At 32.6% G+C, this 22,834-nt stretch overlaps 2 protein-coding genes and 1 pseudogene across 3 annotated transcripts; all 3 read left to right on the forward strand.

Moving 5' to 3' along the window:
- Positions 1 to 173: 173 nt before the first annotated feature.
- LOC122590037 lies at positions 174 to 1,266 on the forward strand (annotated as a pseudogene).
- A 2,433-nt stretch (positions 1,267 to 3,699) lies between these two features.
- Positions 3,700 to 10,062, forward strand: LOC122586905. The gene is made up of 9 exons (XM_043758928.1): positions 3,700 to 3,975; positions 4,597 to 4,770; positions 5,268 to 5,691; positions 6,379 to 6,644; positions 7,201 to 7,269; positions 7,363 to 7,419; positions 8,495 to 8,547; positions 8,625 to 8,700; positions 8,826 to 10,062. The coding sequence occupies exons 1-9, from the start codon at positions 3,932 to 3,934 to the stop codon at positions 9,751 to 9,753; spliced, it is 2,091 nt and encodes a 696-aa protein (XP_043614863.1). The 5' UTR covers positions 3,700 to 3,931; the 3' UTR covers positions 9,754 to 10,062.
- Positions 10,063 to 19,720: 9,658 nt separating this feature from the next.
- Positions 19,721 to 21,449, forward strand: LOC122590132. 2 transcript variants are annotated; one of them, XM_043762469.1, is made up of 6 exons: positions 19,721 to 19,881; positions 19,976 to 20,138; positions 20,345 to 20,438; positions 20,540 to 20,739; positions 20,958 to 21,080; positions 21,160 to 21,449. In XM_043762469.1, exons 1-6 carry the CDS (start codon positions 19,822 to 19,824, stop codon positions 21,258 to 21,260), a joined length of 741 nt encoding a protein of 246 aa, XP_043618404.1. In that variant the 5' UTR covers positions 19,721 to 19,821; the 3' UTR covers positions 21,261 to 21,449. The 2 variants fall into 2 exon arrangements, with proteins under 2 accessions (XP_043618404.1, XP_043618405.1); XM_043762470.1 differs by lacking the exon at positions 20,958 to 21,080.
- Positions 21,450 to 22,834: the final 1,385 nt, after the last annotated feature.

Below are 22,834 nucleotides of genomic sequence, written 5' to 3' on the forward strand. Positions count from 1 at the left end.
CTTGAAATGGGCCGGGCCTGGTTTGAATGCTACAAGTCGTCACACAAATGGGCTAGCTAGGATTGCTAAAAAAATTTGTTTAATTAACTTTGGTAGATAGTCATGTTTTTCAACTCAGCTTGCGCCCTTTTCTCGAGTCTTTCCCTTTTCACTGTTTTATCCTCTGGTCTGTACTTAAGAGGCATCTTAAACAAATTTGTTGTTGCACAACTAAAAAAAATGACAAATATATATCTGGGCTTGTAGCATTCAAACCCGGCCCATTTGTGAGACGGCTTGTAGCAAATTTGTTTAAGATGCTTCTTAAGTATAGACCAAAGGATAAAGCAGCGAATAAGAAAAGGCTCGTGAAAAGGGCAAGCTGAGTCTCAAGGAAAGGCTACTGAGTCTAAGAAGCCTATTGCTGTCAAATATGGTTTGAACCATATCACCTATCTCATCGAACAGGTTTCTTATTTACAGTAGTGTTTGTATATAACATCTTTGTATTATTTTTCCTAAAACAAAAACTAAAGTTGCTATAATGAGCTGTTATATAACAAGGCACATTTGGTCATTATTGCTCATGATGGATCGAGTTAACTGTATGGCTTCTTGCATTGTGCAGAAAAATGGAAATCCCTAATTGCATTGTGAAGGGAAAATCTCGATTGGAAGCTGTAACTTTCGTCTATCTTGTGTGTTATTATTGTCTTCACATTAGTATGTCATCTCAAAAACATATTTGTTATGAGCTAACAACATATTTATTTTTTGTATTTCAGATAGTTGATTAGAAAACTGCAGCAGCTCTGTGCTTGACTAGAGTAAAAAATGAAGATAAGATGGAGTTCAGCACAATCTTGGAAGCCATTAAGGTTTGTTTTCAAACTAACTTACTTTGATTGGCCATGTGGCTTTTTGAAAATTATATGGTCTGTTTGTACTGATTTTGGTTATTTCAGGCCAACTTCAACGATAGGTACGAGGAATACAGGAAGAAATGGGGTGGTGGTATAATGGGCTCTAAATCTCAGGCCAAATCAAAGTCAAAGGAGAAGGTTCTTGCTAAGGAGATTGCCCACGGAATGGGATAGAAGCCTTCATTAGCTTTAGTCTGCAGTTGTGTGACCTATTTTGTTTGTTTAAAATCATTGTCTTAATATATATCGACTCTTTTGAGGTTCTAGAAGGCAGAATACATGTAGTGTCTTACATATGCTTAATTATGTTACAGTTTTCAGTTTTCGTTGGTATTAGACTATTTGTTTTATGCTTAGTAAATTTCACGCCTTTTGTTTTATCTTGCTATAAGTTCATGTATTTTGTGTATTGTATGTTATTTGAAAAACGTGGCTTGCTGTGAAAAATCGGTTAATGTGTGTCTGTGTGTTAGCACTCGCTAAAGTAGGTTCAAGATGTTTATGATTGAAGTCACTGGACGTTTGATATTGCCATATATCATTCCTTTCTTTTTGTCACAAGAAAAAAGAAATAAAAGAGTGATTCATAAATATTTGAGTTATGCCAAGTTATATGGTCTAAGATCAAATCTATGCCTTGTAGAGATCGGGAGTGGGGAAGTCACTAAAAATGTGTCACGTTGCAAGAGTGAGTAATTTGTAACAAGTATAACACGTGGTCAACAAAATTAAAGCTCATGTCCTCTTATCTTGTCTTTTCAAGTGACGAGCATGGTACCCGCGCAATGTGCTGACGGTGGTAGAGAAGGCGGTCTAATGGTATCGGTGATGGAACTATTGGTGGTGGTGGCGGTGTCAAGTGGTGTAGGTTGATGTAATTGTGATAGTAGAAATTCTTAGAAGATAAGGACTTAAAGTGTTAATTATTAAAAGTTTAGAGTGTATATTATAATTTATTAAGGACAAAACATAAAAGTCAAGGATAATTTTAGTAATTCAAATGTAGAATTACCTAAAATAAAAAGAGGTTATTTCTTTTATAAGGGAGTAAAGATAAAGATAAAGATAAGAAGGTAAATGGTAACTAGAAAATCTTTTAACACAAGGTTGATGAATGATGATATCTATGTCTTTGTGTTTTGCCACTGTCTTGTTTTTTTTTTACAAGTATATATATATACCTTTGACTCGTATATTATACCAATATATACTATCCTAAGGGCCATTTTGATTCTTGTGAGATTGTGAGAATATTTTAGTGTCCACATTTGGACAAATAATATTAACAATTTTGAATCCCTTTTAACCATGCTCTAAAATAAACTAATAGTCAGAGGCATCTTGGGTGTTTCAAATATGCTCTTAAAGTGATTCAAAATAAATATAAGACTTTCAAAGTCTCAATACTTTTTAGATTCCGTCCAGTTTGTTCATATAGAATATACATATTTTAATGGTCACGTTTTTAATGATTTATTTATTTAGATGTCAATCTGACTCATAATTATGCTGTTTTTGTCGTTGTAAAATTATTTTTTGCTTTAATGATAACTATGGTTTCTAAAAATCAAATCAATGGGGCTAGTCTTTTTTATTTTATACGTTGGCTAATTTCCATAAACATCATGAACGCTCTGGATTTGCATTCGTTTAATGATTGGAAGACAAAAACACCAAACTTTTAGAACAAAATAATATGAAGGGTCAATAATGACGACACATGGGGAATGATGATGACAATAAGGAAAGAGACGGGGAGAAGTTAGGTGTAAAAATGGCTTGTAGCTTCGTATTCTTTTAATGGATTGGATGAGATAGGGCCACTAATTTGTTATCATGTGGTGTCAGGTTGCGTGAGTACAGTTCAATTTGGGTCGGTTAAAACCATTGGTTTTCGGTTTTAGTTTTTTCGGTTTTAGTTTTTTTTTGTTTTAATCGGTTTTTAACCACTTGAACTAGAAATGTTTATACCCTATGATTACATTATAACTTCAACAAATCTTTTAAAATAATATTAGTAACAAAAACACTATGACAATGACAACAAATCTAACAAAATATGTTGTACAAACTTTATATATATTACTGTTTCAAACAAACTTCATATAAATCTATTTATATTTTTTACGCGTTGTTTCAATAAGAATTAATAAACCGAATCAATTTTGTAGTGTATTTTCACCTAAAACATATACACTTATATATACAAATATATTACAGTAACAAATTTACTAAAAAAGAGTAATAAAATGATATAAATATAAAATAAAATAACTGGTATATATTTTTGGTTCGATTTCGGTTTTTATGGTTTGGTTATTCGTATAAAACCAAAACCGAATCATAACTTTTGGTTTTAAAAAAACCATCATTTTTTGGTTTTTTTATTTGATTTTTTCAATTTTTATGGTTTCGGTTCAGTTTTTCTCACCCCTACCCTCACCGTTTTTTACGGTAAATTTTGTAAACAGAAAATGTACAATTTTTTTTTTTTCACATACCGACATGGCAAGTTGATATACAGTTGTATCAATGCTTTTTGTGGAGAAAAAAACGAAAAAGTAATAACGGGGAAATAATTTCACTAGTCGACACATGGTACACGTGGACATCGCGTTCCGTCCACTACTTACACGTCTTATGGATTAAACTTACGGGTCCCACTTGTGGACCCCTTCCTTCCTTACTGGGGACGACAAGAATCATCAGCGTTTTTTTTTTTTATATTTTTTTATTTTTATATTTTGCTTGTTGCTTTATATATACAGAAAAACACACCCACTTCCTTCTTTCCTTCCACATTTATCGCTCTCTTTCACTACTACACGCTTATATCATCATCATCATCATCCGATTTTTTAGGGTTCAAGTTCGAATTTCGGATCTGGATTTTTGATCCTCATCCACACTTTTTAGTGTCCAGACCCAACAAAGTTCGAATTTTTACACACACATATAGATACAGATACAATATATAGAGATATAATACATAGACATATAGATAGACATACATACATACACATACACCAATGATCCAACGGCTCGTTGACAACTTCCTTGCTGTCACAAAAGAGTTAGTTTTCTCTTCCTCTTTCTATCTTTCTCCAAAATTCAATCTAATTAATTAATATTAATTGTATTGTAGTTATTATTATATTTTGTAACTATACTGATGTATATAATTCTTATAATTTGTATTCTATAACTCTTTGTTGTATCATCAGTTTAATTTGTAAATTTAATTAAGGATTGGGAACAATTAGGGATCTAATTACTTTTATAAATTGTTGATTGTTAGTTATGTTAGGGTTTAATCTCTTTTTTTATTTGATTAGATTGTTTAAATGAATTATTGGTTAGGGTGTATGATAAAAAATAATGTGAGCCAGCTTGTACCAAGTATTTGTAATTTTTATGATTTTATCATCATCTTTTTGGGTTTTTTTTTTAAAAACTCAATTATTAAGTATATACTTTTTTCTGATGTTTTGTAGCCAAGGACAGACAAAATTTGGAGTTTGTGGATATTTGGAATTTTGTTAGTTACTTACAACTGAAATAGATGTCCTGAAAATTGAAATTTTGAAATTGTGAAATAAAAAAGTGAATTACTTTTGTGTTTTAATTGGTGCATTTATGTAGAGTATGTTGGTGACATTTTTTTTTTATCTTGACGGTGTCTTGCGTATTGCAGGTCTGTGAAAACGATTACTTATGAGTCATTAAATCATATATTGCGGCTGATAAATGGTTTCTCAGCAATGTTACTGGCTATCATGCCTGGGAAAACTAACATGCTTGAAGGAATCCATGGTTGGGAGCTCAGACCATCTTTTCGTGGACCCCGGCTTCCTCGTTGGATGGAGAAGTAAGCTTCTTTAATATTATTATCATTATTAAATTTGGTAACTTGACATGGGTTATTTAAGTTGGGCTAAAACTTAATAGGGGTTGGTTGGAGATTTGGTAATAATGATGCAGTATTTTGTTCCCTTTGTTCATTATATGGATAATCATCCGTTCATTTCTTTATCTGGTGGTTTTTCATGTTTCAGATTCTGTCATTAGTGTTGTATTCTTTATTCATATGAAACTTTTATGAAATGGTGTTATTTTCACCCCTTCCTATACTGTGTTGTCTAATTGTATGGCCCTCCAACTTCATGTTTACCTTTCATGACATATGGGGAACAAGTTTGTTTCTAAGTTAGCAACAATCTATGACCATTTGTAACGTTATGGTCATAGATTGTATGACCATTTGTACCATTTCGTCTAATTGTATGGCCCTCCAATTTGCTTTAGCACGATACGTTACTTTTCTACATTCTTGTTTTATTGACACGCCTTCTATTTTATTGGTAGTGGGGTGTCTTCCTTTAACCAGTTTGTTCATGAACTATCCATGGATTCTGACTCGGCATCGAGTGTAGATTATTCATCTGGCGAAGAGTCAAATGGTGATTATGATGATGATGATGATGATTATGATTACGTATCCCCTCCATCTCCGTCATCACAAAGTTCTCGATTCTCTAGGGCAAGTAGCCGAAGCAGGCGTGAAAAGCACCGGTCACACTGGTTTTTTTCCTTAGTCATGTGGCTTCTGCTTCCTGTGAGGCTGATTACTGTGATACCATTATATCTGTACAGCGTGTTTCTCAGTAAAGGTTTAAAGGGACCCACGAGCAGCCAAGAAAGAGTGCAGACTTCACAAGTCCATGCTGGTAGGAAAACATTGGATTATGTTGTCCAACTGGCTACCGACAGAAGACGTGGAGTTATAGAGGTTTGCTTGTAATCTAATGGTTAGCTATCATTGGATGTGACAGTTCAGACCTGTTCACTTATGAATGGGTGTTCGGAATATGATATTCTTAGCCTTCAAATGGGTGAATACAGAGTTGCCTAAAAGGAAGTGGATTGAAAGTTTTTTAGAGTTTATTTTAATGACTAAAGCTGCTAATCTTGCTATTCTAAGAGATATTTTTTTTGAATTAAGAGGGTATAAATTTTGTCGTCACAACTGTATTTTTTTTGGATGAGGATTCCCTCAAGTTCCTCCAACTTGACTAGTCAAGTTGGGAGGATCTTGACCCTTGTGGGAGGATCTTGACCCTTGATTGAAAATCAAGGGCTAAGATTCAATCATTAACTTTAAATCTTGGCCCTTGATTTTCAATCAAGGGTTAAGATCCTCCCAACTTGACTAGTCAAGTTAGGGGAACTTGAGGGAATCCCCTTCCATTTTTTTTAGTATATATAAGAATTGAAATTCTGATGTACGTACTTCTGTTGAACTAACAGAACTTAATCGCACCGATTTGCATCGCCCATAAACCTTCCTTTTATGGCCCAGACCCACTTTTAATAATTTGCATAACTCACCTATCTTCTCACCTCTAGCTTTCGTAATAATACCAAAGATTGCCAGCTTCACAACTTCATATTTACTTTTCCGTTTCTCTAATTTCAGGATCTGCATCTAGGAATAGAGTTTTTTATAGAAACCATATTTGATGGTATTCACAAGGCAGCTTCTTGTTTTCTTTCTCCAATGGATTCTCTAAGGGAGTTATTGAGGTGGTCTTCTCCCGTGGCTCACCCCGATGATTCGAGTGCGTATGTTACAACTGCTACTCTTGGTGAGGATGACCCTACCCCCACAGAAAGAAAAGCTAGATTGAATAGTCCCCTGAATACAGATGCCAGGACATGTCAAGATGTTATCACAGAGCTTGGGTAAGAACTTTAATTTTTTAACCAGTTGGTTCAAAGATAGAAAATGGAGGCTGAGATGTGACATACAGTAAATTCCAACTGATATAACTATACTTCTGATTAATCTCGAGATACTAAATGTAAACATAAAATTAGAGAAGATCCTGCATAGTTTTAAATTTGAAAAATTTAAACACAAGATAAATGAGCGATGCGTGTTTCCTTCTTCGATTGTCCCATAGCAACTGTGAGACGTTCCTTTTAAGATTCTTGTTCACATTTAGCTTTTCTGCCTTCCATATTAATATTTACAATCGTTAATGAATATTAGTGGCATCGTCAGCTTTTCTCCACTTTGTCATGTTATTGAAGGGCAAATTAGATAAATGTATTATTAGTCAGAGATTCTGGCACATGTGTTTGATTTATGGTTCTTTTGGGACTGAAGGAGTTAAAATGTTGCCGACTTGACCTTGTGGAGTGAAAATAGGAATCTCATGAAAAAGGCATTATCAGTACTCATGAAAAAGTACTCGAAATCATGCACATCACAATTCACACATCTAAAAATCTTCAGGTACCCTTATGAAGCTATCAAGGTGGTTACGGCTGATGGATATGTTCTCCTTTTGGAGCGAATTCCAAGGTGGAACTTTGGTTCTTGCGTGCACTTCCTAAATTTACTTCTCATTGTATCGAGAAGTTGATTTTGACTAATTATTTTCTCTTTTTGCTGTAGACGTGATGCTAGAAAGGTGGTTTATCTACAACACGGAGTCTTTGATTCATCTATGGGGTAATATTTATGTTCTTGTTACTTCTTGGTTAAGTTTTTCCAAATGTGTTTATGTGGGAGTAATTAAAAGAGATTAATTAATGAAGATTAATATCCAAAAATGAATATGGTTAAAAATAATAAATCACGCAAGACCATTGCAAAGGCAACTGATTTCTTCTATAATTCTAAGAATCCTAGGTTGATATACTTCGGTATGCATTCAGTAGTTATATTTATCTATCATGAAGAATTAATGGGAGTCTTGCACGGTACTTGGAAGACATATATTTACATAACAATTTAGAGGATTAGCTAAGCCACAAATAGTTAATTTTTGTCCAACACAGATTAAACAGGTCATATGCTTGTCCAACAGTTTTTTTACCCGTTTAGAAAACCACCTAATCATGATTTTGTTTAAGTGGTGGCATATGGGCAGTTTCAGTAGGTTCGTATGAGTTGTTTTCTGACAATGGGTCATAGTGGTCGGGCTAATCTGCTGCGTAGTGCCCTTTTACCTTCCATACTTTGAGTTATTCAATTTGAAAGCCATAAGGATTTGTCTTACCACAAATTTTAACTCTTAACACTATTTGATGTTTAGTTATCTGAACCTTTGTGCCGCAACTAACTGCATTGAGCACATATGTGTAAGGAGTATCATAAACATGTAGTTAAAGAATCAGGAATTAACAAGTTTGGAATCAATCTATTCTTAGCATCTCATTGTCATTCGATTTACATTATACTACAAGCCATTGACCTTAAATAAACATAAATAAAAGATTGGCCACTAACCACTTGCATCCAACAAGTGGAATAAGAGGCTAAGCCAAATTGAAAAGATGAAGAGGGATATATGTGATCCTTATTGATATGAATGTATCATTTTGCTTATGTTTACCTGCCGCTGATAAATTTTTGGTTTTCAACTGTTTATACATGAGTAGTTTTTGGATGCACAAAATACTAATAGTTCGTCAAACGTGCTGAAAGTGAACATATATTTGTGGACAAATTTGGCTATGCACAAGCTTCTAATTTATTTATTATTTTGATATCTTTAATGTGGACAGTTATTTTTCCCCTGCAGTTGGGTGTCTAATGGAGTTGTTGGTTCTCCCGCTTTTGCAGCTTATGATCAAGGTTTGCAGTTGATCTTTTCCTCTGCAGGCATCTTTTACTATGTCCAATTTATATACTAATATATTTTCCTTTTTCAGGCTATGATGTCTTTCTGGGTAATTTCCGTGGTCTAGTTTCAAGAGAACATGTCGACAGGAACATGTCTTCACGAGAGTAAGCTTCTAAGCCTTCACATTTAAAATTAAACAATCTATATTGAGAAATGCTACGTTATCCACAGACACTTTGTAAAATAGTACTTCTGATATATTGATACAAGTATTAAATATGATTTATAGGTATTGGCGTTACTCCATCAATGAGCATGGGATCCAAGATATACCAGCCATGATAGAGAAAATCCATATAGTGAAAACTTCGGAGTTGAAGTCTGTACCAGAAATCGACACTGAACGAACAAACCATGAGCAACCTTATAAAATTTGTGCAATCTGCCACAGCTTAGGAGGAGCTGCAATTCTCATGTACGTCATAACCCGCCGTGTGGAAGAAAAACCTCACCGCCTCTCAAGATTAATCCTTTTATCGCCAGCTGGCTTCCATCATGACTCGACATTTGTTTTAACAGCACTTGAGTACTTTCTCCTTTGGTTTGCACCCATTTTACGACCTCTTGTACCCGCTTTTTACATTCCCACAAGGTTTTTCCGGATGTTGGTTAATAAATTAGCACGGGATTTCCATAATTATCCTGCTGTTGGTGGGGTTGTTCAAACCCTAATGGGTTATATGTTAGGTGGTGACAACTCCAATTGGGTTGGAGCAATAGGCTTACCCCATTACAACATGAATGATATGCCTGGGGTGTCTTTTCGGGTTGCACACCATTTAGCTCAAATGAAGCATGCACGAAAATTCAGGATGTTTGACTATGGCAGTCCTTCAGCTAACATGGAAATCTACGGTTCACCGGAACCATTGGATTTGGGGGAATATTATGGGCTCATTGATGTTCCAGTGGACCTTGTTGCGGGGAGGAAAGACAAGGTGATCCCTCCATCCATGGTGAGAAGACATTATAGGCTAATGAGAGACGCTGGTTTAGAGGTATCTTATAATGAATTTGAGTATGCTCATTTGGATTTTACATTTTCTCACCGTGAGGAACTTATGGGATATGTAATGTCTCGTTTGTTACTCGATGCACCTGCTACTAAGCACAAATCCTTGAAATTGAAGAAAAAGGAAGGGAGAGGTGAATGCTAAGCAAGAGGTCAGTTCTTGATCATGTTCTTTCCTGTGTCATTTTGGTATACAAGGATGATAGATTGATACGTGTAAGTTGTAACTATCTTATATCCACTAGTTAGAGATTATGTTGTATAGGAGTTGTGTCAAGTTCTCCCTTAGCGTTTTTTAAGTGGATGGAGATATTTGGCTAGTGTAGTAAAGCTGGGTATGTGAGAGATGAAGTCTATAGTTTTATATGAAGCTAATTGCAGTTATCTCTTATAGTTAGAGGGAGCCCATGATATTGTATGTTACTGGCGAAATATATTCCTGAGTTTGATACCATATGGATCTATCTCGATCATTTCTAATTGTCATTATCTGAGCATTATCAGTATTATCTATCCCACTTGTATATTTGTCGTCTTCTTATTCTTGTTTTCAAATATCTGTAGTATATGATCTAGTGTGTGTGTGTGTGTACGCATGATTTTAACACTGTTTGTTACATTTCTGCAAGACTTTGCCTTCAGGGAAAAAAAAAAAAAAAGTTTATGTTGTGTCATGGATCTGACTTGTAAGTTTGCATCCTCTTCATATCCCACCCTTATTAAAATCATAGTCCTAAAAAGTAAAAACCATAACAGCTTCATCAACTTACCCTCTATTAGCACACACAGCGAGTAATGTATCATAAGTTACTGAACCTAGTTGTAACCTTTCCTGTCTCATTTCGGTAAACAAACTTAACAATCATTCTCAATCATATCCACCTATAGCAAACGCATAAATAACAGTAGTATAAGTCAATAATTAGGTAATGTTCTCTTTCTTTATCCTGTCAAGTAATTGTAACAATACCTCATACTGTCCATTTCGTCCATAAAACATATGGACGTGTAACTAAATACAAGAGAAACACCTCCTTTCGGCATTTCATCAAACACTTCTAAGCATTTATCGACCAAGTTTCTCATAGTATTTGTTTAAACAAACGCAACCGTTGCCAGTAGCAACGCTGACACAAGTTTCGTAAACACAATAGCAAAATCATTTGAACCTAATTTATTTTTAACGGTTCAAGACACCTTGTGATGTTGCCACGTCGGGTAATCCAGATAATTTGTTATTTAACAGAACTGTATTTACCTTTTTCACGCCGTTTTTCGGGTATCAAAAGTTTACATTTTTTGTGTTTTTAGTTGATAATGAGGCAATACCGAAATGACTTGCACCACTGATGGCTATACATAATTTCCTGAAACATGCAGCTGCCGTTATGATTCTAGACATACCAACGGAATCATAACATCAAGTAGTGAAAAAAGAAATAGAAATGAGGTACATGGGTTTCTCTCATATGTACGATGTATATAGAAAAATGAAAAATAAAATACAATTTGGAAAAAAAAATGCATTGCATTGCATTGAATTAGTACATTACATGAAGTAAATATTCAAGAAAACATGGATTCTAAAAACAAAATCGACACACCTTTTCTTCTGGTGTACAGTCGTAGAGAATCAAATAGCTAAGCTAATCACGGAGGATGATTGATGGTGTTGTTGGATCATTGGATATGGTTCCATGTTGTTGTTTTCTTCCATAGAAAAGAGTCATGTATGCAATAATGAAGCAAAATGTTACTAGGATTGTTAAGTCAAGACACAAGACCATATACCTAATCCAGTGAAGGCCAGGGGAGATGAACGCACAAAATGCTAGGAAGAGAGGCACAACAAGCGAAGAAGCTGCAGGTAAAATGATGGGGAAGTGGTCGTCCTCTGGTTGACTAGCACCTACATGTTTCCAAAATAGATAGTAGGCGAAAAGGGTGGCAGTAAAGAGAATACATATGGCGGGATACGCAATCCATGGGTTGAGGTCGAGGGGGACAAATATGACAACGATGACGCATAAACATGCAATGGTGGCCGAGAAGTAACCAATACATTTAAAGATGTTGTAGTGGATATCCCTTATCAAACTTTGCAAGCAGTGGCTGGTAAAAATTATTAAAATCGCAGTTGCAAGTATTGTGACAGATAATGATACAATGACCATGATGATAAAAAATCCAGCACGAGTTTTAAAAGTGGATTGCCAAATGTGTTCAAAATTGGCTGTAAGCACTAATATCAACAATAGATACATAAACATTTGAGCCAAAATATACAACATCCAAAAGTAGAATTTCAACCTGAAATACGATGAAAAAAAATATTAATCAATTACTCCTTATGATCCGTTCTGTTGCTTGTGAACAGTGGTTTCAAAAAGTAATACTAAATAGAAAAGGATGGTAAAAAAGAGGTAATTGGGACTTACTGTGGATTAGCAGCAGCAGCAGGCGTTTCTTGATTTACTTCTTGTCTAACAGAAATCGAAACATGCCCAACTTTTCCTGAATATCATCAGAGGATTCCATGATTTTTGGTTTTTGTTTTGATTTGGTTGATTACCCCTTCCTCCTCCTACACTTGCAAACGTGACTCAGTAAGAGTTAGACTCCGTCAGGGAGAATTTCATATATACCCCGTTTTAACACCTCAATTACATATTATATTATATTATATTATATATTAAAACAAAATTTTGAAAAACGTGTAAAGAATAGTATACTTTTTATTTTTTTTATTTTCACCACATAAGTTTCAATCTTTATATTTTTAACACTAAACTATAATACTTTTTAGTAAACTTTTTGTTCTATTTATTTTCACCACAAAACTTTCAATCTTTACACTTTTAGCACTAAACTATAATATTTTTTAGTAATAGTATAATTTTTATTCTTTTTACTTTCACCACAGAAGTTTCAATCTTTACACTTTTAACACTAAACTATAATACTTTTATTAGACTTTTTAGCGTGTAAAGAATAGTATATATTTTTTTTTCCACCACATAAGTTTCAATCTTTACATTTTTAGCACTAAACTATAATACTTTTTAGTAAACTTTTTGTTCTATTTATTTTAACCATAAGACTTTCAATCTTTATACTTTTAACACTAAACTATAATATTTTTTAGTAATAGTATACTTTTTATTCTTTTTACTTTCACCACAGAAGTTTCAATCTTTACACTTTTAGCACTAAACTATAATACTTTTTAGTAAACTTTTTATTCTTTTTATTTTCAACACAAAACTTTCAATTTTTACACTTTTAGCACTAAACTATAATATTTTTTAGTAAACTTTGTATTTTTTTATTTTCATTACAATATTTTAACTTTTTACACTTTTAGCACTAAACTTTCATAGTTTTTAATTTTCTTTTATTTTAAGGTACGGGAAAGCGTGTATAGAATAGTATAATTTTTAATTTATTTTTTATTTTCACCACAATAGTTTCACTCTTTACACTTTTAGAACAAAACTTTTATAATTCTTAGTAAACTTTTTAATCTTTTTATCTTCACCATAATATTTTAACCCCTTACACTTTTCACACTAAATTTTTCTACTTTTTGATAATCTTTTATTTTAACTACAACATTTTAACCTCTTACACTTTAACAACAAACTTTTTAACACATATATTAAAAAGAAATGTACGGGAAAACTTGTAAAGAATAATAATAAACTTTCTATTCATTTTATTTTCACCACAACATTTTAACCCCTTATACTTTTAGCACCAAATTATTATACTTTTTGATTTTCTTTTATTTTCACCACAACATTTAAGTCTATTACACTTTTAGCACTAAACTTTTATATGAACGACTTTCACTTTCACACAAAACTTTTACAGTTCATTTTTTAACTGACAAATATCAGTTTTTAATAATTTGAATAATATGTGTTTTCTTCAAAAAGTTTATGGCACATTATCTCTTAAATAATATTTTTTTATTAAATCGTTAATTAATGTAATGTCTCTCGGGGCAACGTCTGGGTGACATATCTTGTTTACTCAACTAAAACTAATAATTTCATATATATACCCAATTTTAGTTTATAATCTATCATATTTGTCCATTCTATTATAATATGATTAATAACCAAACTTATATCAACAAACTCCCAAATAGCACTTATAGAGAAGTACTACATACCTGACACTTGAAGATATCATATACAAGAGCAAGAGTTAGATTGGTACCAAGTAAACATCCGAAAACATATACAAAATGAGTATAAAATAAGAGGAGGGGGACACGTCAATGAAGTATAATAAAAACATACTTTAATATTGCAAGCAAAATGTGGTTCATGGTACACTTCACTCCTGGAACACACATCTTTTTATTTTGGTGAAGCCGTGAAACACCGTCTGCTCTGACTTTAAATTTTTGTGATTGTCGTACTCATTTGATAGACTGGTAGTACATCTTTTGGATAGGTAACTCATAAATATTCATACAAACACATCGGATTTCTAACTGTTTATTATTAGTTGGTTGTGATGGTAAATTATAAGAGACCGATTACGATTTTTGATGATGTAAATTTGGTTATTAATCATATTATAATAGAATGGACAAATATGATAGATTATAAATTAAAATTGGGTATGTATAAAATTATTAGTTTTAGTTGGATAAATATGTAAGTATGGTGTTAAAATAGGGTATATATGAAATTCTCCCTAATTTTTTTTTAATAATAATAACACGAATAACTAACATGGTGTCAGCGCAATTCGACAATGGTGATAGATGGCTGCCACGACTCGTTAATCGTTATGGTGTTAATGTAGACTATTAATGTAAATATAATTATTGGAATTGACTAATCCTTCTAACTTAGCCTAAAAATTCTCCTAATACTCTAAGAAGGTGACATGTATTATCTACTAATTCTCTTTCTTAATATTACCCCTTGACATGTCATCATCCAATAATTAAGAGGATTTTTAGGCTATTTTGTTAGTAGGATTAATCATTTCCCAGAATTAATATAATGGTTAGTGTAGTTATTTTAAAAGTTATTGGTGATGTAATTTATTTTATTTAGGGTACTTTAGGTATATTAGTGGATATAATTAAATTAGTAAATAAAGAAAAAAGATGATTAAGAAAAAAAATAGGGAATATTTCAGTTATAACTAGAAATAGTATCTGCGCGTTGCGGCGGTGAGATGGTGGGGGTGATAGGTCAAGTCATAGAGTATGATAGCCAAATGCCTTAGTCGTATGAGCTCCACCCTCGGATTTAAAAATTCGTTAGAAGTATATCGAATGACATCTCTTATGAAAGAGCATGAAATTTTAAGAACACTCATACAATTTTTCTAGTTTATCGGTATACGATTTTTGAGATAAAACATTTGAATGAATTAGAGAAATAGAATGATTTATGGATAAGATGGAAAAAAAATAAGTGGTTGACATTTGAGGAGAGTGAAAAAAAATGAGTGGTTGAGATATAAGGTTATTATAAGTATATTAGGTAGAAATGTTTAAATTAGTGAATACAGAATAAGAAATTATTAATCCTCCTAACCAAATAGCCTAATAATCCTCCTAACTATGAGATAATGACATGTGAAAAAATCAGGGGGCAAGATTAGGAAAGAGAATTAGTGGATTTCACATGTCACCTTCTTAACGTTTTAAAAGGATTATTATGCTACGTGGTTAGGAGGATTTATCATTTTCCATACAAAATAGGGTATTTTGGGTAGTTTAAATCATCTTTTCTTAAATAAAAAAAAGCAAAATGTTTTATAAGATAGTATTAAGAGTAACTTTGAATATGTTCATAAATTAAAAAGCTGTTTTTATATGTAAATATAGATAATAACAATAATAACAACAACAACAACAATAATAATACGAGGTTGTTACGTAGGACGGAGGGCTTGATGTATGTGTCGACTTGTCAGGGTCATCTCCCTTGACATAGACTGATATGGTTGACTTTGTGTCTGATCGTGCAGTTATTGAGGCTGCACAACGTAAATGTGTTAAATACGAGGCTAAGTGTGCAGATTGTGGATATGAATTTCTCCCTTTTTCATTCTCTTCCTTTGGGAAACTCGAGAAGGACGTAGTAACTCTACTAAAGCGAATCCGAAGGTTCTCTGTGTCTCAAGACATTGGTTCACATGCTGCTACTCAAATATTTAGTAGGATTAGTTTTGCTATTATCTCGGCTTCCCACTAATTTCTTGTAAATCCTACGAATTTTTAATGGAGTGGTTTTTATATAAATTAAAAATAAATAATAAACAATATAATAATAATAATAATAATAATAATAATAATAATAATAATAATAATAATAATAATAATAATAATAATAATAATAGGTAGAGATGTATGATGTATGTTTTTCATAAGATAACATCTCCTTTTATATAATACATTAACTATCTACCAAAAATTAAAACAGAATTAAAATATTCTTGAAACGACACATGACGTGATCCTTGATCGACACGTGTCCTTTTAATATATTTATTTTATTAAATTAGTCTTTTTTAGTTGTATATAGATTCAGTTTCCTTATTAGACTTAAAATTAAACTCTAACTCTTGGCTTATATACAAAACACATCATAACCTTATTTGATTGATTATTTTCTGATTAATAATATTACTTATAATAATAAGTTATTAACACGAAGATTTAAAAATTTGATTTTACGATTCGAAATCACAAGGCTAATTGTCATCATCCACTATGCTTACAAGTTCCGATTTTGACGTGATTGTAAAAATTTAAGATAAATCCAAAACTCTAACTAAACATATTATATTTATCATTACTGTTCATTATAATTAAGTTTCGATAATCGGTTTACTTTAACCACAATTTATTTCATACTCACGAATTATATATGTGGCATATTCGAATTTCTTTATGATACAATTTATATAGCTATCGTATATTTCATGGGTATTAAGACTAGTAATTATAATCTCATACGTTGATTATATCATTGTATTTTTGATAAAAGTAGTTTATGTGTCGCAATAATGTTATTAAAAGAATATTTAGGTGGATATAATAAAGGATCTATCATTTTTGAAAAAAAAAAATAATAGAGAAACATTTACATACAAATGGAGGTTGAGAATACAATATAAGCTTGTCAAATATTTAATCTTAGAGACTAATCACTAGATAATCAATGTATTTTCTTCTTTTACATGATTGCCCATTAAACCCAAAATATAAATGTGTATTACCAACAAACTTTTCAATTTGTTCATGATTGACCATCACCTTCAAAACTGCTTCTCTCTCGTATACAAATCTTCAAAACCGCTTCTCTCTCATCACAATAAACCCAGATTCCGGCCATCTAAAAAAAAAACTTATCAATTAATATGTTATGTTTATTGGGTAAGGAAAGATATCTCAATTTGTGAAACTAGTTGTTATTACGTTGCCGTTTGTAGTTTGTTAAATTGTGATACTTATGTGAGCACAAAATACATATCGACATCTATGTGCTGATGGCATCTCATTTTCAGGTTCAGTTTGGTTTTGAATAGTTGGTCTCTTTTGTTAGATCATATGGCTGATGACATATCTAGTCTTCATATACCTAGCTTTGCAGATAAAAATTTCCCTTTTAAATCCACCCTAAATTTTGGATCTTCGTCTCTGAAATTAAAGCCTTTCAAACCTATTTTAAGGGCTGATATACAGCTACTTCAATGTGCTGGAGGTGGTAGTGGTGTTGGCGGTGTGTTGGACATAGCGATGGCGGAGGTGGAGGCGGTGGCGGTGGAACATTTGATAGTTTTGGGCCGATGGGATTTCTTCTTAGTGGGTGGAGAGCAAGGGTTGCTGCTATTGTTAAAGGCTAGGAGGTGGTGGATGATATTCTTTTCAATTTAATTGATAAGTTTTTTTTTTTTACATGGCCGGAATTTGGTTTTATTGTGATGAGAGAGAAGCGGTTTTGAAGATTTGTATATGAGAGAGAAGCAGTTTTGAAGGTGATGGTCAATCATGTACAAATTGAAAAGTTTGTTGGTAATACACATTTATATTTTAGGTTTCATCCAGTGATTAATCCCTTAATCTTAAATCAAATTTTAATATTTTAATTCCAAAACAAATATGAATACCTAAATTTATTATACAAAAAATATTTAAAAATAACCAGTATGTTGAGGAATGTAGAACAACCTTATATTCATATAATATAAAATAAATAAATAAAAGAGTAAATTACTTCTTTCATCCCTAAAGTTGTCATCTTTTTCACTTTCAATCCGTTAAATGAAAAATATCAATTTTTATCTTAAAGTTAGCAAAAAAAAATGCAATCGTGCTCCTCCCCTCACACGGCATTAGTTTTTGGTCGTTAACGAAGGCACGTGTTAAACATGTGAGGGTAAATTTCTCCTTTTTCTATAAATCTAAACTATAATCATGTCTTCTTCATCGACACATAAATAGATATGGGAAAAAAAGTTCAACAATAACAACAAAATCACTCATTTTTACCCAATTATCATCCTCAAATTATGAATTAATTATCAAACTCATATAATTTACCGTCATCATTAAGATGCTAAAATTACATGAACATAGTAATAATGTAAGGGGAAAATATTACACATGGATCGACATAAACTGAACAATAGAAAGCTAATATGATTGGATGCAAAAATAATATTTACGAAGTTTTTTTCATTCTCTGAAAACCTCATCTACTCGACTTGGACCGACATATATCCCTTAAGAATTCAAATTTCATTTTTTAAAAAATATAAATATTTTGACAAATATTTAACATTAGAATAACGGAGACCCATATCAAAAGCAACTTTTACTTAATGTAAATCAACATCATCACAATATATCATATAAAGATTTTTTTTTTTTTTTATCAATACCGAGTATCTTTCCCTATATTGTAACCATGGTTATAAAACTCGGCCGATACAGCCGAGTATTGAGAATCGGCTCGTGTATCGGCCCTCTGGCGATATGAGTTTGTGAGACTCCATCTGAAAATCGGCGAAGGTGTAAGACTTGGGTCAACTTGGTCAAGACTCGGTCGGATCGGTCAAGACTCGCTTGGATCGGATCAATCAACCAAAGCCAAACCTTTTTTTTAAGCTTTTATTACATATCTTATTGTTTCTAAACAATTATGTTTAAGTTGAAAAATCATGTTATGTTTAACTTTGAAGTTATATATATTTTTTATTTTTTGTTACACATAACTTCAAAAACTATTATTTTATACGTAAAAAATCCACTATTCACAGATCTGATATCAATCCGATTTTTAAATAATCATGTCTCCCCCCTCCTCTTGATTGTATAATTAATATAAGATGAGTTTAAGACTAGTCCTAGGTATAAGGTTGGACTTAAAGGGATTAATCCTTGATATTTTTTTTGCTGATGTGGTGCTGATTATGAACGGTTCTCTTGGGGACGAGTCTACGCATAAGGCAGTTCCTAATAACTTATTTGGATCTTTACTTTATTATTGTTTATTATTTTTAATTATTATTATAATAATGAAATTCATAAAACTCATGATTTAAAAGAGATATAAAACAATGTATTTCTTTAACATAACATGCCGATATTTATTATAATATATTTCTTTAACCAAGCGATAGGAAAGGTAATGATAATGAATCATTTATATTAATCAAGCAACGCTAATATAATGATAATATTTCATAATTTTTCCTTATATTTATATTTCCTTTCCCTTTATCATTCATTAGTTTGAATTTTGAACCAAACACACCCTAACTTTTTTTTATTATTTTAAAACTTATTTACATTTTTCGTCCTTGTGACAAATGACGAAATTACCTTCACATGCATAACACGTGCCGCCGTTAACAGCAAAAAACTCACGCCGTATGAGAGAAGGATCACGATTGCAAGTTTTTGCTAACTTTAAGATAAAAATAATATTTTTTTAATTAAGGGGTTGAAAGTAGAAAGCTACCAACATCATGGACAAAAAATGTAATTTACACGATACAAAATAAAAATAGGAAACTATAGGAATTTTACCCTTAAGCACTTTGACATATACCAAAATCACCCCTATAAGAGTACAACTGCATAAATTCCCCAAAACCAACCCACCACCCCCGCCCAAAACACTTCATATATATATTCAGGTTCGATTTAAAGAGATTAAAATAGCAAAAAATGGATGACTCAGGTTCGATTTTGTGTCAGTTGTCTGCACTCAAGGATATGCTTGATCAGGTTTCCCCCGATCCAACTTTCTTTTGTAGGTTTTATGTAAAATTGATTGATTTTTGGTGGGTGTTAAGTTTTATAAAGTATGAATGATAATCAGGTAAACGAAGAAATAGAGGCGAATTACCAAATCACGCGTGAAATCGAATCAGAAATAGTCAAGTGTTCCGAATTCAAAAGAAGTTTGGTTGTTCGAGAATCAGAGTTGATGAAAACGGTTTATATGCTTCAGTTTCAAATTAATGCCCTTATTGCTCTTCATTGTAAGTTTTTTTCCCCTTTTTTCTTCCGTTCCAAAATTTTAATACAGTATTATTTTTGGAATATATCTCAAGTGTTTGTATATCTAAGATACCTTTCTTAGAGAATAGAATTCCCCTTTTTTAAAAGCAATATAATGTAACATTGTAACTGATATGGATTCAGACATTAGTTGGTAATCTGCTAATCTGTTTGTTTCTATTTTTAGCCGAATCAAGATCAGCGAAGGAATGGCTTGAGGAGGAATTGTCTGGCATAAAAATAAAACGAGACGAAATAATAGAAAGAATGGATAACAAGAGGTATTTACCGTATTTTCATGCCAACGAACTTAACCTGGAAATTATAGGTGTTGAGAAAGCATTAGAATCTAATTTAACCCTGTTTTGCTTTCCTTGCTCAGAGAAGCATTTAATACATTGTGTCTGGATTTCCAAAAGGGGATTCAAGACGAAGGTGATGGAAAAGTAGGGAAATTGCTGGCAGAGAAAGAGTACCTTGAAAATGAAGTTCATCTTTCGAGGACCAAAGTTAGTTCGTTACAAAGTTCAATGTCAGATTTTATTGAAGAGATTCTTGAAGGTATTAATGCCAATAATTCAGGTAATATTATCTCTGTCAACTCAAATTTTCATATCTAAACGAAATAACGAATCCTCGTATAATCGACTTATCTTACAGGTATTAACAACTATATTTTTGTCAGAATTGCATTTGTTTACCTTTGGTTTCTTTGATAATGGATTATGATAGTAAATCTAAACTATTTATGAGATTCTATAACTAATAGAGAAAAATTTGCCATTTTCTCCTTTTTTGAGTGATGGAGCGACTGTACTTTGAGGAGCATCAAGAGTACATAAAGAAACCCACATGCTTTCTCAACACTCGAAAATTTCTTTTTAATTATGTTGCTGCCATAATGCTGACTGCTGACTTTGATGGTAGTTGTAAATTCGTAGTTATTTCAAGGCCTGTCATCTTTTTGAAGGTACTCATGTTGAAGTTTATTCTCAAATGCAGCTTTGGTTATCGAGATAGAGCGTGGTAATTCTGAGAATGACAAATTGGTGAAAGATATCAATGAACTGAAAACTACACTGCTTGCAGCAATGTCGCCATGACTGACAGACAAGGCAAAGTTGGCATTCGTTACCACTTTAGACTTTAGAGCATAGTTGTTGACCATGTCTATGACATGATAATGTAGGTATGTAACTACTATGTAAATATACTCTGTCATTCGATCAAGGCAATGTGACTACAGTGCTTCAAAAGTTAAGCTCATAATTCCAATTTTGCTCAAACCATAATTTGGCAACTAACATGCATATTCATCATTATATTAGGACAACACTATTATTCATTTACCCTCATAATCAAGATTTATGGCAAATCAAATAACTATGATAACAAATTAAAATCAACTTTTAAGCAACAAACTTCATTATAGTATACGTGACTTGACTGGCATTTTGATCCAAGATAGATGTACGTAATCAAGTTATAAACAGATAAAGAAGTCATACCCGTTTTCCGAGGCAGTCTTGGTAGAATTCATTTGTGGCTCCGTTGTCCAGGGTGTGACAATCTCCAATGAAGGAGGAGCAGAATAAGAAGCAGAGTTGACTTGTGACGGGCCTGATGTCGAGGATATGACAACCTCCGATGTAGAAGCAGAGTCGTATAGTTCATTGGAAAGAGTAGTCGAGTTTATCTGCGATGAAGAATTAGTATTAGTCGAGTTCATAATTATTCTTATTGGTTACTGTATTATATTGTTTATTGTAGGGATGAGCATTTGGACCAAAACTCGTGATCCGACTTAGAACCGGCCCGAACCGACCCGCCCGAAACACTAACGGACCTTCACAGGCTAGGTCACGGTTCCATTTTTCATGCTTTCACGGGTCACGGGTTAGGCCGGTCGGGCCAGGTTTTGACCCGTGCACATCCCTAGTTTATTGTATTTTAAGGTATAGGCCCAAATTTGAAAATATGTAGTCAACATTTCCTCAAACTAGTTTTTGTGCCCGGGCTTCGCCCCGGGACACATAACAATACGTAAAATGTAAAACATTAAGAAGATGACATGCAATATCCACTAATTCTTTTTCTTAATCTTGTCCCCTAATTTTTTCACATTTTCATCATCTCATAGTTAGGAGATTATTACACTATTTGTTTAGGAGGATTAATCATTTTCCTATAAAAAAAATATACTCGTAATTAATAAAGTAAAAATAACATTATCAAAATAAATTTCCGAACCAATGGTTTATACCAAGAGAAAAGTATTTGTGTATGTATGTAACTTGTGACCAGCTACTATTGTATGAAAAAAACTTTATTCGGGTTCATTGTATGTAAGTAACCTGCTAAAACTGAACGAATCGTGTAAGAAATCAACGTGGCACCACCAGGCATCTGATACATGGCCCAATGAGAGACCTCCACATCAGCTTGTTTACACAATTCATTCAGTTTTAACAGGTTACTTACATACAATGAACCCGACTAAAGTTTATTTCATACAATAACAGCTGGTCACAAGTTACATATACACAGATACTTTTCCCTTATACCAAACATGTTTTCTGAAAACCGCGCACGAAACCACCTAAACATTTTCCCATTACACGTGTTAGCTATACCATCTTATATGTAGCCACATACGCATTTTTTGCAAAAACCTTCT

This window comes from Erigeron canadensis, chromosome 2 (assembly GCF_010389155.1).
Source record: "Erigeron canadensis isolate Cc75 chromosome 2, C_canadensis_v1, whole genome shotgun sequence".
Taxonomy (NCBI): domain Eukaryota; kingdom Viridiplantae; phylum Streptophyta; class Magnoliopsida; order Asterales; family Asteraceae; genus Erigeron; species Erigeron canadensis.

Bases quoted from the DNA above. Each gene is read 5' to 3' on its own strand.
- LOC122586905 (XM_043758928.1), top strand. From the start codon at position 3,932: ATGATCCAACGGCTCGTTGACAACTTCCTTGCTGTCACAAAAGA. The intron at 3,976-4,596 runs GTTAGTTTTCTC...TGCGTATTGCAG, and splicing joins TTCCTTGCTGTCACAAAAGA to GTCTGTGAAAACGATTACTT. The intron at 7,420-8,494 runs GTAATATTTATG...TTTCCCCTGCAG, and splicing joins GTCTTTGATTCATCTATGGG to TTGGGTGTCTAATGGAGTTG.
- LOC122590132 (XM_043762469.1), top strand. From the start codon at position 19,822: ATGGATGACTCAGGTTCGATTTTGTGTCAGTTGTCTGCACTCAAGGAT. The intron at 20,139-20,344 runs GTAAGTTTTTTT...TTCTATTTTTAG, and splicing joins TGCCCTTATTGCTCTTCATT to CCGAATCAAGATCAGCGAAG. The intron at 21,081-21,159 runs GTAGTTGTAAAT...TCTCAAATGCAG, and splicing joins GCTGACTGCTGACTTTGATG to CTTTGGTTATCGAGATAGAG.